A 13601-nucleotide genomic window follows, 5' to 3' on the forward strand; every position below is an offset into this window, starting at 1 on the left:
ATTTGTTCAAAAGACAGCAGAAACTTTCCATTTCCAGAGACCTAAAGCCCAGCAAGGTAGTTCAGAAAAGTGACAGAATTTCTGTATGCTGTGTAAACCCCAAAATGAGCTGCTAAGGGGCAATGTAATTTATTGCCAATACTACCTAGTAAGCATTCAAAACCAAAAGGCAGCCACAGGGATTTTATTCAGATAAGGTGACAACATATTAAAAAGTTCTTAAAAACCCAAACAAACTTCTTCTTTGAATAAAAATAGATAGTTTAATTATGTTGCTGTTGGCTACATTTAAATCACATTTAATATTAAATTAATCTGTATTAAAATATGTACAAAGAATGATGTAATGACAGATAACCTCTATGTATTTGTTACAATACATGAAAACATTGAAGTCACAGTGAATTCAGACAAACACTTCAAGTAGAAGAGCATTCCACATGTACACATATACACAGCAGGGTAAGGCCAAGGAGCCATTTCACATGGCCAAAGTAAAATGAAATCTGCTATGGAACAGGATAAGCTACTGTCAATATTTATAGTGCTACACTCTACACAGAGTTATCATAGTACTTCAGCCTCCTTTCAGGAAAACTATTCCCAGAGTCAAGCTACAAGTGACAATACAGTATCACAATGCATGACTAAAAAGGCTTTATTGATGCTGGCATTCCCTGGATTTTTCATTTGGTATTTGGCAGTTACTCAGTATTTGGATTTTAAAAACCCTGAAATCTAAAAACTCCTCTCACAAAACAAGTCTTTCAATTAAACTACAAGACTTCAATCTGATAATACTAAAAAACATTTTCAGCATTCTAGAACTTCAAGGAGAGTTTAAAATAGTTTGATAAAAAAAAATAAAAAGCATTCAAGACAATTTTAAAAGTACAATTGACCAGTAATATAAATATGGAATTTCAAAACCTATTTTTTGTTATCAGTCAACAACTGAACATCACAAGAGTACATCTACTAATAAAAGCAGGCTTGATAAATAGAAATCCAATGTACAAACACCAGGTGACAGCCTTTGCCATTACCAGGGTAGGATGCTTAGAAAAAGATGTGTTCAATATCTCTGTGCTGAGATCAAAATCCCTTTGGCCTCCCAAAAGGCATAAAAACACCAGTCCAGGCCTGTACCAGTACCTAAGACACACCAAAACTGCAGCACCATGAACTTTGGAACATCCAAAACCATTTCAGAGGGTCTCATCCTCAGCTTCCAGCACAAGGAGCCAAAAGGCACCACTGCATAACAAGAGCAGAAGACAAAACAATCAGTAGGCAGAGGGTAAAGAAAGGAACAAATGGATGTAGAAATCCTGTGAGCCATGCATGCCTCTGCTGTCTAACAAGCTGCTTTGGACCAGTGTGCAGCTACTTGACAACTACAAACAAATTCTTACATCCCCATCTCTGTTCCAGGTAGAAACTACACACCAACCTAGGCCACAACCCTAACATTGGGAAAGAGAAATGCAAATTCTGCATTAACATCAAAGCCAGTGGCACTGCTGTGGCCAAAATTCCATCCTGAGCTCAAAGAAGCCATCAGAATTAAATGTCAGTAACAGAGGATCAGCTACAATTAACCAATATTTCTGTCACAACACAAACTCCTTTTCCACCATGAGTTAAAAAGCCACAAAAAGTTAGGAACAATGACAGAGAAGCTCAGGGATGATGAAACTTAAATCTCTTCAGGATGAAAAAATTTTGCTTTCACATTGTCTGCCTCCTCCTCCAAAGGAAAGCAGTTGTCTTTGTTAGAAACTCTCAGCTTCAATTTATATTTTCACTGAAAGTTGCCATATTTTAAAAAAATATTGCCATATTTTAAAAAAAATAGTGGCACATTACTAGATTTATAATAATTTTCAAAGTAATCCTTACAGTGTCTTACCTTTAAGACAAGAGAGAAATGAGTGCATCCAGAAACTTGCTCCGATCTTCTGTTTTCAATTCAATTACTAAAATATGAAATATTTTATTACAGGATGCAAATAACTGACAGATATACCAGATATCACCAGAAGATATACCAGGTATCTTCTCTTGAAGAACAATAAGCCTGAGTAAACCCATTTATATTCTTACCCATCTTTAAGAAGGAGAAGCAAATTTGAACAAAATGCAAAGGACATTGTTTATCTTGTGTTAAATATTAGCAAACTAATTTGCAGGTCCTTGTCGCCATGATATTTTCTGAAAAGTCCCTTTGCCAGGATTTTTCTTCTGAGAAGCTGAGAAGCCTCAGAAGACAAGAAAAACAATAATTATCTGCTGCTGTGGAATGCAACAGGTGAATCTCTGATTGGTCCATGTTGATTGTTTTTAATTAATGGCCAATCACAGTCAGCTGGCTCGGACTCTCCGAGTGTCACAAGCTTTTGTTATCATTCCTTTCTATTCCTTGCCAGCCTTCTGATGAAATCCTTTCTTCTATTATTTTAGTATAGTTTTAGTATATAATTTTCTTTTAATATAATATATATCACAAAATAATAAATCAGCCTTCTGAAACATGGAGTCAAGATTCTCATCTCTTCCCTCATCCTGGGACCTCTGCGAACACCACCACGGGTGCTCACTCCACAACAGAGCAGGCACTTAAATCTAAGAATATTTCTGAGTATGTTCAACATGCATAGATAGATATTGTTTAAAAAGCCTGTCTCTTTTTTAAGCATGTGCAAGATAGGCTGACCTCACTGCTAAAGTGTCCCATCAACACCACGCTGCTAAATTTAAAGCCTTCACAGACAACATCAAGGACTGTGAAGTGCACATGTGCAAACCATCAGGGCATGCAGAAGACACACTGTCTGAGAAAGCCAGGCTGGGTGCCCTGTGCACGGGCTGGGTGCCCTGTGGTGTGTGCCTAGGCTGGGTGCTCTGTGCTTTGTGCACAGATTGGGTGCCCTGCGCTTTGTGCACGGGCTGGGTGCTCTGTGCACAGATTGGGTGCCCTGCGCTTTGTGCACGGGCTGGGTGCTCTGTGCACAGATTGGGTGCCCTGTGCTTTGTGCACAGATTGAGCGCTCTGCGCTTTGTGCAGCGGGAGGCAGGCTCTGAGAGTGGCCGAGCCTCCCGCGGGCCGTGCCGGCACCGCCCCCTGCGGGCCCCGCTACTCACTGGACATCTGGAAGTGGTTGTGCAGCGTCCGGGAGCTGGTGCTCTCCGCAGCCTTCTCGAAGGCTCTTCCAAAAAAGCTGAGGCAGGAGCAGAAATACGGATGAGTGTCACGGGAAAGGATGTTTACTGAGGTAGAAGCAAGGAACTTTTTCCTGGCTGAGAGGTGGAAATGGATTCCAGATGTTTTTACAGGTGCTGTGTATTCAACACGCACCTCACTCACTTGCAAAAATTTTTACATTGGAGGCTTTTAGAAATGAAGTCATGGGCCATATAGTGAACTATTTCCTTCTTTTAAGAGGGAAGGAAAAGAAAAACCTTGCAAGGATTGCAAGATCCTGCTTGAAGATCTGTATCCTCTCTCAAAGTACCCCATGCACACAGTATACAGAAGGTGTGTTTCTAAGAAGGAGACCATTCAAGTCAACATAATCATTGTTAAATAGTACAGGAAAGATATATTTGCTTCAGAGACAGGTTTAGAACTTGTAAACACTTTGCTTACTTCTTTTTGTCTGAGCTTTCTGTCTCTGGAGGAATCCCCACCATGATCACAGTTCCCTGTTCAACATCCATGGGTGCAGCCATGACCAGGGGCAGCAGCTTGCAGCGCTTGTTTTTTGTCTGGAAGTCAGAAAGTCTCTTTGTTACACGGGGTCAGAAAGCAATTTAATATCAGCTGTCCATGTGAAATAGCATTACAAATAGCCACCTAAGGATACAGATATTCTGCAGTTCAAAGAAGGTGGTTTCTTTAAAGGATATCTTAATTCACTGTTCCTTACAGTAAAAGTCACTTTAAGGACTAATAGAAATTTCAGTGATGTACTCCCTCAAAACTTACAAAATTACACAAATGTTCAGATTGTTATTATCTTGGTAATGAAAACTCAATGCTATGAAGTCTCCAGATAGGTATCTTCCCTAGAGCAGCATTCACAAATATGCTAAAATCATACAATCAGCAGAAAATTATTAATAGTTTCCTCTAATGTTTTTAATAATCAACTGCAAGTATCTGACAGAACAGTAAGTACTACACCAGCCAGAAGTTTGTGAGTCAAATGCTTTTGATTTACTTACAGAGCAAACGAAGGATTTCAGTAAGTATTTACTAAGCAGACATAGAGACACTGGTTTGGAAAACAGTTTCACATCTGGTGTGCCCTGGGGAAAAAAAAAATATTTCAATGACAGCCCAAGGTGATTCTTGCTCTTACTTAGTTTTTATTATCTACTAACAAGTCTAGAAGCTGTGTGTGGCTCAAAGAACACCACCAAGAACCATTTCAATACAGGAGGTTGAGCTCACCCAGCTTGGCAGCAAAGCCCTCCACCCTTTATGAGGGGTGATTCTGCCTTTGGGAGTTCAGAGCAATGTCAATATTGACCCATCAGAGGACTGCACAGTACAGAGATATTGGTTCTTTCTTACAGAGTAACTCTTGCTGTGCCAAGCACTTAGGGCAACCGTTATTCAAGGATAATACAGTCAAAAAGGAGAGTCAAATGAGAGCCCAAATACACAATTCTGACCTCCATGAGGGAGCAATAAAGAAATGGCCCCTGGGAAATGACAAGGTTGGTGCAAATACAGCTGGCCACTGTCTGCTGAATGGCACGTAGCTGCTTTTTGGCCAGGTCCAGTCCTTGGTGTAGCTTGTCCAGGTTACCTCTGCAACAAAAAGAATAAAAATAGACACTTCCTTAGTACAATAAAGTTTTTCACATAAAAATTATATCAAAATACTATTCACAGGGATATTTTGATTTTTGAATTCAATAGCTTATGAAGCAACAATTCATATTTTAGATCCGTAATCCCAATACATTTCCCTAAATAAAATTGCAAAATACTGAAGAGGCATATTTTCAGTACCTGGAGAGACTGTCCAAAGCCTTAATGAAATTTGTTGTTTCAGGCCCCTCTTTCTCTATGTTCTCCATGAGAGAAGTTGTTGCATAAACTATGTCACTTGCTGAGAACTTGTTCTTAAAGCCAAAGTGAATGCTGAAAGTCTGAACTCGCAAATCTTTCATTCTGCAAAATGAAACAGACCCAGAAAATTCATTAACATTATCAACAGTGACCAGCTGTCTCCCCAGTTTGTTAATCTTAAGCACATGAAGAAAAACCTTATACTAACATTTGCAACAAATCCAGTGTTACTTTGTCAATCTAAGAATCATATTTTTAAAAACAACATATTAGAGCATCATCATACAAAAATATTTGAACTTAAGTGAAAAGTATTTTCAGATAAAACATTTATATTTAAAACAATTTACCCAAATTTGTTTGCAGATTCTTCAATCATCTCCCGAAGATTTTCTTTCAAGGACATGTCCATGGAATTAAACTTCTGTTTCACTTGCTTCAAGGGCAAACTAAGAACAGAAGGAAAAAAATTAATTGACAGGTATGCCAGAAGAAACAAGTATTTTGCCTTTTTCTCATAGGACTTTAAAAATTATTAGATAATTTAACAAGGTTAAGTCTGACTAAATTTGCATGCATTTGTTTTTTCAGTCATTGAAAAGTGAATACAAAGAAGCAGAGGTTATTTACTGAGCTGCCATTCCATAAAAGCATACAGCAAATGTTCCTTGTAAACCAATACACAAGTTGTGTAACTCAGAGACACTGCCACCTATTCAGAGCCCCACAATCATATCTAAAAGCTGACAGCTTGAGTACTTGCAAGCTATATTCTGAGTATTTTCCTGTAAGCCATTGAAAAAAATGATGCAAATTTTTTTAACTCACCCCATGTCAGCCAAAAACTCCTGGAGCCTCTTCTGCCCTTGCACAGACCAAAGCTTGAGGCTGGCAGAGGTGTAGCAGGTGTTACAGAGACTTTCATAGAGAGACCAGTGCTGGTACAGTGCCAGGCGCAGGCTGAGCAGGAGTTATGGCAAACAATTGCAAACACAAATATCCTCTGACCCTACAAACTCCACAAGCAGGACAGGATTCAGCTGCCCCTACATATTGCATAAAATGCAGTCAGGAGCTCAGGTGAGGTAACAATGGTGATTTGTAACCAGCTCTGAAAGGTTAAGCTGAACTGAAGCCCCACGAGCAGCTGAAACAGGGATCCATCCACTATAAAACATTTCCCTTTATTTAGTTCAATTCTCAGCAGAGATGATGCTGGCATTTTTTTTTCCCTAGATAAAAACTCCAGAGGGATTCACCCCAGAGCTTCTTGAAGGATACTCATACTCAAATGCAATTCTCATGCAGTCAATGGACAGGGAGTTCTCCTCGTCCTCGTTGCGGTGGTTGTGGCGGGAGACGTGGCGCTGCAAGACCCCAATGTCAGTCACGTACTTCATCCTGCACACAAACAATCTGTCACTTCACCTTCTGCCTGGGAACTTTTGTTCTTGATTACAAGAAAATAAAAATGCTTCCTAAAGTCTGCAGCATGAAAACTGTAGATACATTTTTAAACCCTCCACATTCGTTAAATAATGTTTTTTCAATATTCATCTTTTTAGCCAGGCAATTAAAATTGAAAAACAAAACAAAAAAACCACCCACCACAAAAAACCCAAAACAAAACAATACTACAAAACCAAACAATAGACTGACCAAAGAAATCAGAAATATCTTGTAGCATATTACAAGGTAAGTGCAATGTACTATTACACTTATCTATTTTAAAATGTCCATGTATTAGTAAAAATACCACACCAGAATGAAAATATTAGAATTCTGATCATATCTAGTAGAAAATAAAAAAAGAGGAAAAAATATCTGAAACTTGTTATCTAAAACTGTAAAGGAACCTTGAGGATACAGAACACACAAAAGTTTCTTCCTTTAATAAAGATGTATCAAGTTCATGCTCAGGTAAACTACCATTAAACACAATTTCCTCCTAGATCAGAAGTGATTGATTTATAATTTGGTGAAAAACAAAGTTAGCTTAAAAATTCTAAATAACAGAAAATAATTTTTTAAATAAACGCATTCCTATCTTTGGAAGGCAACAGATCACATTCAGGCATTAATATATTTAATATCACTCTTAATGACTTCTATCTGTTATAATAAAACCCTTACGTTTCCTGATCTCTACTAATTGCTGCAAGCTATTCCCAAAAAAAACATTTAAATGATAGACAAATAAATAAAAAAGAATAAGGATAAAAAAAGATTAAAAAAAACTTTCTTACTGAGTGATTTTATCTTGGACCCATTGATCTGTTAGGCCAACAATAGCCCACCTAAAATTTTTTAGGAAAAAAAGAAATAGAAAAAAAAGGTTAAACCAACAAATATTCCAATAGAGTATATTATATTTAACCCTCTAAGTATATAACAGAACAAATCAGAACCATTATTTACCAGCAGTACAGAGAAGTTAATAACAAAGTTATCTACTGCTATTCCCTCTTTTGCAGACATACACATACAGTACCAATCTCCCTTTTTTCATGCAAAATCTGTTGTTGCTTTTAATTAATTTAAACAGATGCATCCTCTGGTTGAAGACAAGTATCCACTCCCAAAAGAAACTGGAATCTCAAAATGAAATCAAATGATCTTGGGAAATCTTGCCTGCCTTTGTGGCAGGTTTAAGCTTCCAACCTGCACAGAAAATGATGATGGAAACCTACCACAACATGTCATTCAAGTCCTTAGACATGATCCATGCCAGATCAAACATCACCATTGCAGACTGCAAGAGGGAGAAGCAAAAGAACAAATGAACACAAGACACAGTTCACTAAACAAACAGAACAGATCAATCTGCCAAGTCCTAGCACGTTCCTAAAGCCTGGAAACCACCCTGCAGTCTGACAATCTGCCAGCTTCTTCCCAAGATACTAATAAGAAAGAAAAATATTCTAGTGAGCTCGGTAAACCTGCATTACATATAAAGCAAACAATTAAATATAAATAATCAGAGAGGCCAAATGACAGAAAGAGCAGTCTGATGCCCTAAGTGCTGTGTTTGGGATATTCTGACACTCTGAAAGACAACGACCTCCCTACATGCTCAAGCCTCTTTGTGACAGTATTTTGTAAATAGATAGATATCCTTGCAAAGATTGAAAAAAAGCCATAAAACATTCAACTAAATTAAACTACTTATATATATAAACTGCATCATATATATAACAATAAGATAAAGAAATGCAAGGTGCAATAGCATTATTATATTGAATAGTATTATTAGATAATTATAGAATTGTAATAGATAATTATAACATTGAACATTGCCCAATTACATTTACACTGTCACCTTAAAGTTTTATGGCAAACAGAGTTTATACTTACTGAGGTTCCATGGTATTCATATTGTTCATAATCAAAAAGAATTTCTCGTCTAAAATGGAGAAAAAACCCAGATTTGAATAAGTGGGGAACTGGTCATTGCAGCGAATTAAAAAAAATAAGCCAGAAATGGTGATTAATATTTAAATTTCATTTAAGCAATTAAAAATATTAAACTTAGGCTAGAAATTGTTTATCTGCAAGGCAATTAGACTTGAATAACAATGTGGAAACCACACTGAAATGTACTCATAAAGCAAAATGAAAAATAACTACATTATCATTCCTCAAATCCCATTTTATCTGATTTGTTTCTGCTCATTCCTATTGACTACAGTGGGATTGTAAAAGTAGAAAACAGAAGGACAAATTTCACCCCAAGACAGACAAGATAAGAACATTACAGCTGTTAGAACTGAGCCAATGCACCTACTGGTACTCAAATTTTAAATTATTATTTACAATTTCCTCCATTTAAACAATTTATCTTTATATATGAAATATCTCTTTCAACTTTCTAAACAAAATTATAACCAAAGCATCTTGCAAATCACAGTTTGTTATCTTGTGTTTGTATTCTTAACACAATTTTAATTAAAGAATAAAAGAAAAAGAAGCAACATAAGGAAAACCCATTTACACACCTGCGTGCTTCCCATTCTCTCCTTTGTCTCCTTTTCATTGTCCTCTCTATTACCTCCTGTAAATTAATTTCCAGGATGTTAAAAAGCAAGAAAAAATATTCTAATAGATGAGCATCTAAATACATCAATTATTAAACTTTAATTTAAAAAATGTAATTAAAATTTTCATTAAAAATATTTCTTCTTCTTAAAAAAAAAATTGCCACTAATAATATGTAATGAGAAAAGTGTTACCAAAAATATTGCCAAGGAGCACACATAAGATCTTTGTGAAATATTTAACAGATCTGAGAAAAGCTTTTGTGTATTTGTAATTTTCTTTTGAATTGGATAGCTTCTTTGGCTAAGGTAGTGCCTTTTCAAATTACTAGGAAAAAAAAGTCCAATGCTAATGGGAAGATAACAAAGATAACATGAAATATTTATTAAATCTAAGGATGTCTTCATATTTAGTTGTCCCTTAATGTTGCTGGTCTCATGCCTTTGTTTGCTTTTGTAATATAAACAGAAAATATGCTACAAGTAACATGGCAAATTAAATTTCATGTGTACACTTAATAGACTTTTGTTAGTTTACTGTTACAAGCACAGATAAAATGCATTGCTAAAGTATTTGTGAGCTTATATCTTCTCAACCAGTTTTTTTGTAAAAGGAGTTAATATTTAAACAACTTCTACTGCTAGACTGCCAAGCCCACAGCACACATCAGGAGATGGATCTCTCCAGTTCATTGATTATACAAAGAATTATGCATAAGTAAATTCAAACAGGTTTTTTTTTTGGAGAAAATATTTCTGTGTAGTTCAGGTAAATAAATATTTTATTTATGTGAAACTACCTGTTGTTATAGATTATTTTTAAATCTTGCACTTGGATTGGTGATCTAAGGGAACACAACTTTTAAACTCAAATATAATTATGACATAAATTATATGTAATAGCAGTGCTCTTTTTCTTCCTTTCAGAGCACAGCAGTGAACAAACCTCCTCAAAACGTCTGCGCTTCTCCAGGGGCTCTGAGCCACCACTTTCATTCTCTGAGTCCTCTTCCTCCTCCTCCTCCTCATCTCTGAAGATGTCATCGTAAGCAGGAACATCGAGATCATCCTCTTGCTTGACCAACAGCTTAATCTAGCAAGGAGAAAACTGTATTTTAGACTAAGGATCTTATTTAGTGAGCAAAATGCACTCCTACTTAGAAAAGAAACTAAAAATTCATTTAGGCTGTATTAATTCCTAGCATAACGAAACAGTGGTTTTTAATACAAATACCATTCTGATTTATTGAAAATAAGAGTAAAAATTCACATTCCTTTGTTAGAGCATTATTGAAAACATTATCATTTTAATGCTTGTTAAAATAAAATAATTTGTGCTTAATACTTTAAATTCTAGGTGCTGCTAGATGTTGAGACATCATACATGTCAGATTCTGAAGGGATGTTTATCCTCTGATTTATGGCAGTTTGATTTACAGCAAAAAGATTAACGGGTGCTTACTACTGACCACTACCACATTGCTGACATTAGATTTCACTACTGGAAAAAGGATTTTTTCTGGTCGTGCACATTACTCCTACAAATATTTATTTATTAATGCTGCTTTCTGACCTACAAGCTAATGTTCTAAGCAGTTTTGCAAACACAGAAAAGCACTACACTGCTCACCACCACACTCTGGGGAGGTTTTTATGAAAGAAAAGCTTTTACCTGTGTGTCATTGTAAACATTCACTACATTGATCGGTCTGTGACTGTCACATACAAAAAAATAAGTGTCTTCTTCAGGCTGCAAGATTTCCAAGAGGTCTACATTGGCACCACAATTAATAAGTACAAAGTATTTGAACTGCAATCAAAAGCAGATAAAAAACCAAGAAACTCATTACTTAAATTGCCAGGAAACATGGAAAACTGAAAATACATTTACAAAACCTACAGAGCACTCATCATTGCCAAAACTTGGGTTTACTTTCTGATATTTGATGTCTCTGAGGTAGATTTTTTTTTTTAAGGCAAAGCACATAATTCAGGGATGTTGGACATTCAATACCAGCACCTTGATATCTCATAATTTGTGCAAACTTCATTTGACTCTATCAACATTATTGCACATTTGTTGGAGGTGATGTTAAAAACCTGAGAAGTTTATTACTGGTGTGTTAAAATGTAACCACAGTTTTAAGAAACCCCTAAAAATAATGAGATTAGGTGTTGATATTTTAAATTGGGGAAGGGAAGCAGTTTATCTTTACAAGAGATGAGCTGCAGCTCAAAAATTTCCCAGTATTTTTCACCTGATCTTTATGCTCCAGAAAGGCAGTTTCAAGCTCTTGCCACCCAGCCACTGGCACGAGTGTGTATTGCACATGGTCACACTGAAACAAAGCCTGCAAGGAAGGAACAGCTGTGAGCAGAGGGGAGGGGAAACGGCCTCTCTGCAATGCTACACCAGGCTATGGCTCTGCTCCACACAAACCCTTAAAATAAAGACATCCCATCCCTAATGACAAATCTACATGAGCTCTGAGACTGTGAATCGCCAGTTTTCAGTGCTATAACTCATGGAAGCAAAGGCTACAAAAGCAGATTAAAGCTTCCCCCTCTCCCCAGTTCACACCCATGTACAGCATCCCAGGGCATGCATATTTTCTCATGTTGTCAGCCTGCAGTGACAATGAACCCAGACTTACTTGGAGTATTTTACAAGCACATAATGCATCGACATCTGAAGCAACAAGAAGAAGAACACGCTGTAAAAACAACAAAATAATGGCATTAATATAGGTGCCAAATAAAGCATGCTGGTACATGAAATGCATAGAACACTGAGTCACCAAAAATCCAGACAGGCATCATCATAAGCATAAAACAAGATTGCTTTTGGACGGACACCACAACCAAAATCTACCAAATCAGTTTGGATATCTGTCAATATTAAAAACAAGCAACTCCACATATCCAAAATGTGTCAGCTCCTTTAGGGATATGTAATTACACAAACTCCTCTGAACCTCACATACTTTTGAAGTTTCACACCTAGTCAAGCCCTACAATTATTTTCATTGTGTTTAGAAGGACTTTTGTTTTCAGCACAGATCTCCAATTTTAACTAAAAAAAAAAGTCTGTAGCAAAAGCAAGAGCAAGGAAACTCAAGAAATAAATTCTTTCACCTAAATCAAAGTTGGCTGGTATTTTTTTGGAGGGGGGAGGGACAGGTTGGTTGGTTCAGCTTTTGTTTGTTTTGTGAGAGTGTTGTTTTAGCAGGGAAAGGGTGTTTTGAGATCTTGCTCACAGCTGGAGATATTAAGATAAATGCTTTCATTTGCACAGTCCGTAATGTAATTTCATTGGCAGAAATGCCAAAAGACTGTCCAACAAAAGCTTCACCACCTTACCACAGTGAAAGGAGTTAAGCAAACCCTGGGTTAACAATACAAGTTGCAAACAGATGTGCTACAAGATTGCAGGAAAACCAATAAAGATGACAGAAAAGAGCATTTAGCGTCTGGGCAAATAACAGCAAAACGGTTAGAAAGATATTAAAATAAATAATTCAGAGATGTCATTGTTAAACATGAGATCCAAAACGCACAAAAACTTTTGCGGAAGGAGGCGATCCATAAGTGAAAACCCTGGCAAGACGTCACGGCACTGACACTGCTTTGTCCCGGTTCCCAAGGGTAGGGAAGGGGAAAACACGCGGGAAAAGGATTTTTACCACCCGGGAACGCGATTTTTAGCACTCTGGTGACCGCCGGCCCACCCCCTCCCTCAGCGCGGCCGCCCGACCGGTGCTCCCCGCCGCCGACCTCCGCCCCGCAGCCCCTGGAGCGGGGCCAGCATCGCCCCAGAGCACCGCAGCTCTTCAGCCGGTTCGCCTCGGCCACCACGGGCAGACCGGGGACGCCCCACACCGACCCTGCGCCGTGAGGCGGCGGGAAGCGCGGCAGCCCAGAGCGGGGAGAGCCCATGGAGGGGCCGCTCGGGGTGCCGGCCCGGGCCGGTCACGGCGCGCTGCCCGCACCTGGGTGACGATCACATCGTAGAACTCCCGGCGGCAGTCGGAGACGAACATGGCGGGAATGGGCGCGCGCGGCGGGAACGGGCGGCAGCCGCAGGCCGCGCCCGCTCAAACTGGGCGCCAAAGCAGCGCCCAGAGCCTCTCATTGGTCCGCGCCTCACGGAGCGCTGGCCAATAGGAACGCGCCCATCCCGCCTCTTCAGGGCGATCTGCCCAATCCTTTCCGGGGGTTCGCCAATGGGATGCGGAGAAGGCGGTGACGATGTGCGCTGCTGGCCAATCCCGAGAGGGCCTCGGCCGGAAGCACCCTGCCGGGTGTTTTCGCCGAGTTTGCCATCTTTGCTAAGGGCGACTTGCTTGCTTTGCCATTAAAAGGAGCCCGGAGAAGGGGCGGCAGGGCCCCGTCAGCACCCGATGACCGAAAAGAAGCCGAGCGAGCAGGAGGGGCTCCCGGCGATGGCCGCCTTGGAAGGCGCGAGGGCCGGGCTTCCGCCCTCA

General features: G+C 38.8%; 1 protein-coding gene across 1 annotated transcript; it reads right to left on the reverse strand.

Annotated features, from left to right (window-relative positions):
* Positions 1-243: 243 nt before the first annotated feature.
* On the reverse strand, positions 244-13597 carry CDC45 (cell division cycle 45). Its single transcript, XM_054645899.2, has 19 exons — positions 13107-13597; positions 11772-11831; positions 11376-11468; positions 10790-10927; positions 10064-10210; positions 9079-9134; positions 8438-8486; positions 7774-7835; positions 7330-7380; positions 6365-6484; positions 5912-6043; positions 5434-5532; positions 5024-5185; positions 4681-4819; positions 4228-4311; positions 3650-3768; positions 3145-3221; positions 1913-1979; positions 244-1257 (listed from the first exon to the last, which is right to left on the reverse strand). Exons 1-18 carry the CDS (start codon positions 13155-13157, stop codon positions 1915-1917), a joined length of 1704 nt encoding a protein of 567 aa, XP_054501874.2. The 5' UTR covers positions 13158-13597; the 3' UTR covers positions 244-1257; positions 1913-1914.
* Positions 13598-13601: the final 4 nt, after the last annotated feature.

The sequence above is a fragment of the Agelaius phoeniceus genome, chromosome 18 (assembly GCF_051311805.1).
Source record: "Agelaius phoeniceus isolate bAgePho1 chromosome 18, bAgePho1.hap1, whole genome shotgun sequence".
NCBI classification, from domain to species: Eukaryota; Metazoa; Chordata; class Aves; order Passeriformes; family Icteridae; genus Agelaius; species Agelaius phoeniceus.

Bases quoted from the DNA above. Each gene is read 5' to 3' on its own strand.
- CDC45 (XM_054645899.2), bottom strand. From the start codon at position 13,157: ATGTTCGTCTCCGACTGCCGCCGGGAGTTCTACGATGTGATCGTCACC. The intron at 10,928-11,375 runs GTGAAAAATACT...TTTTGATTGCAG, and splicing joins TTCTGGAGCATAAAGATCAG to TTCAAATACTTTGTACTTAT. The intron at 5,186-5,433 runs GTAAATTGTTTT...TTCATTTTGCAG, and splicing joins GAATCTGCAAACAAATTTGG to AATGAAAGATTTGCGAGTTC.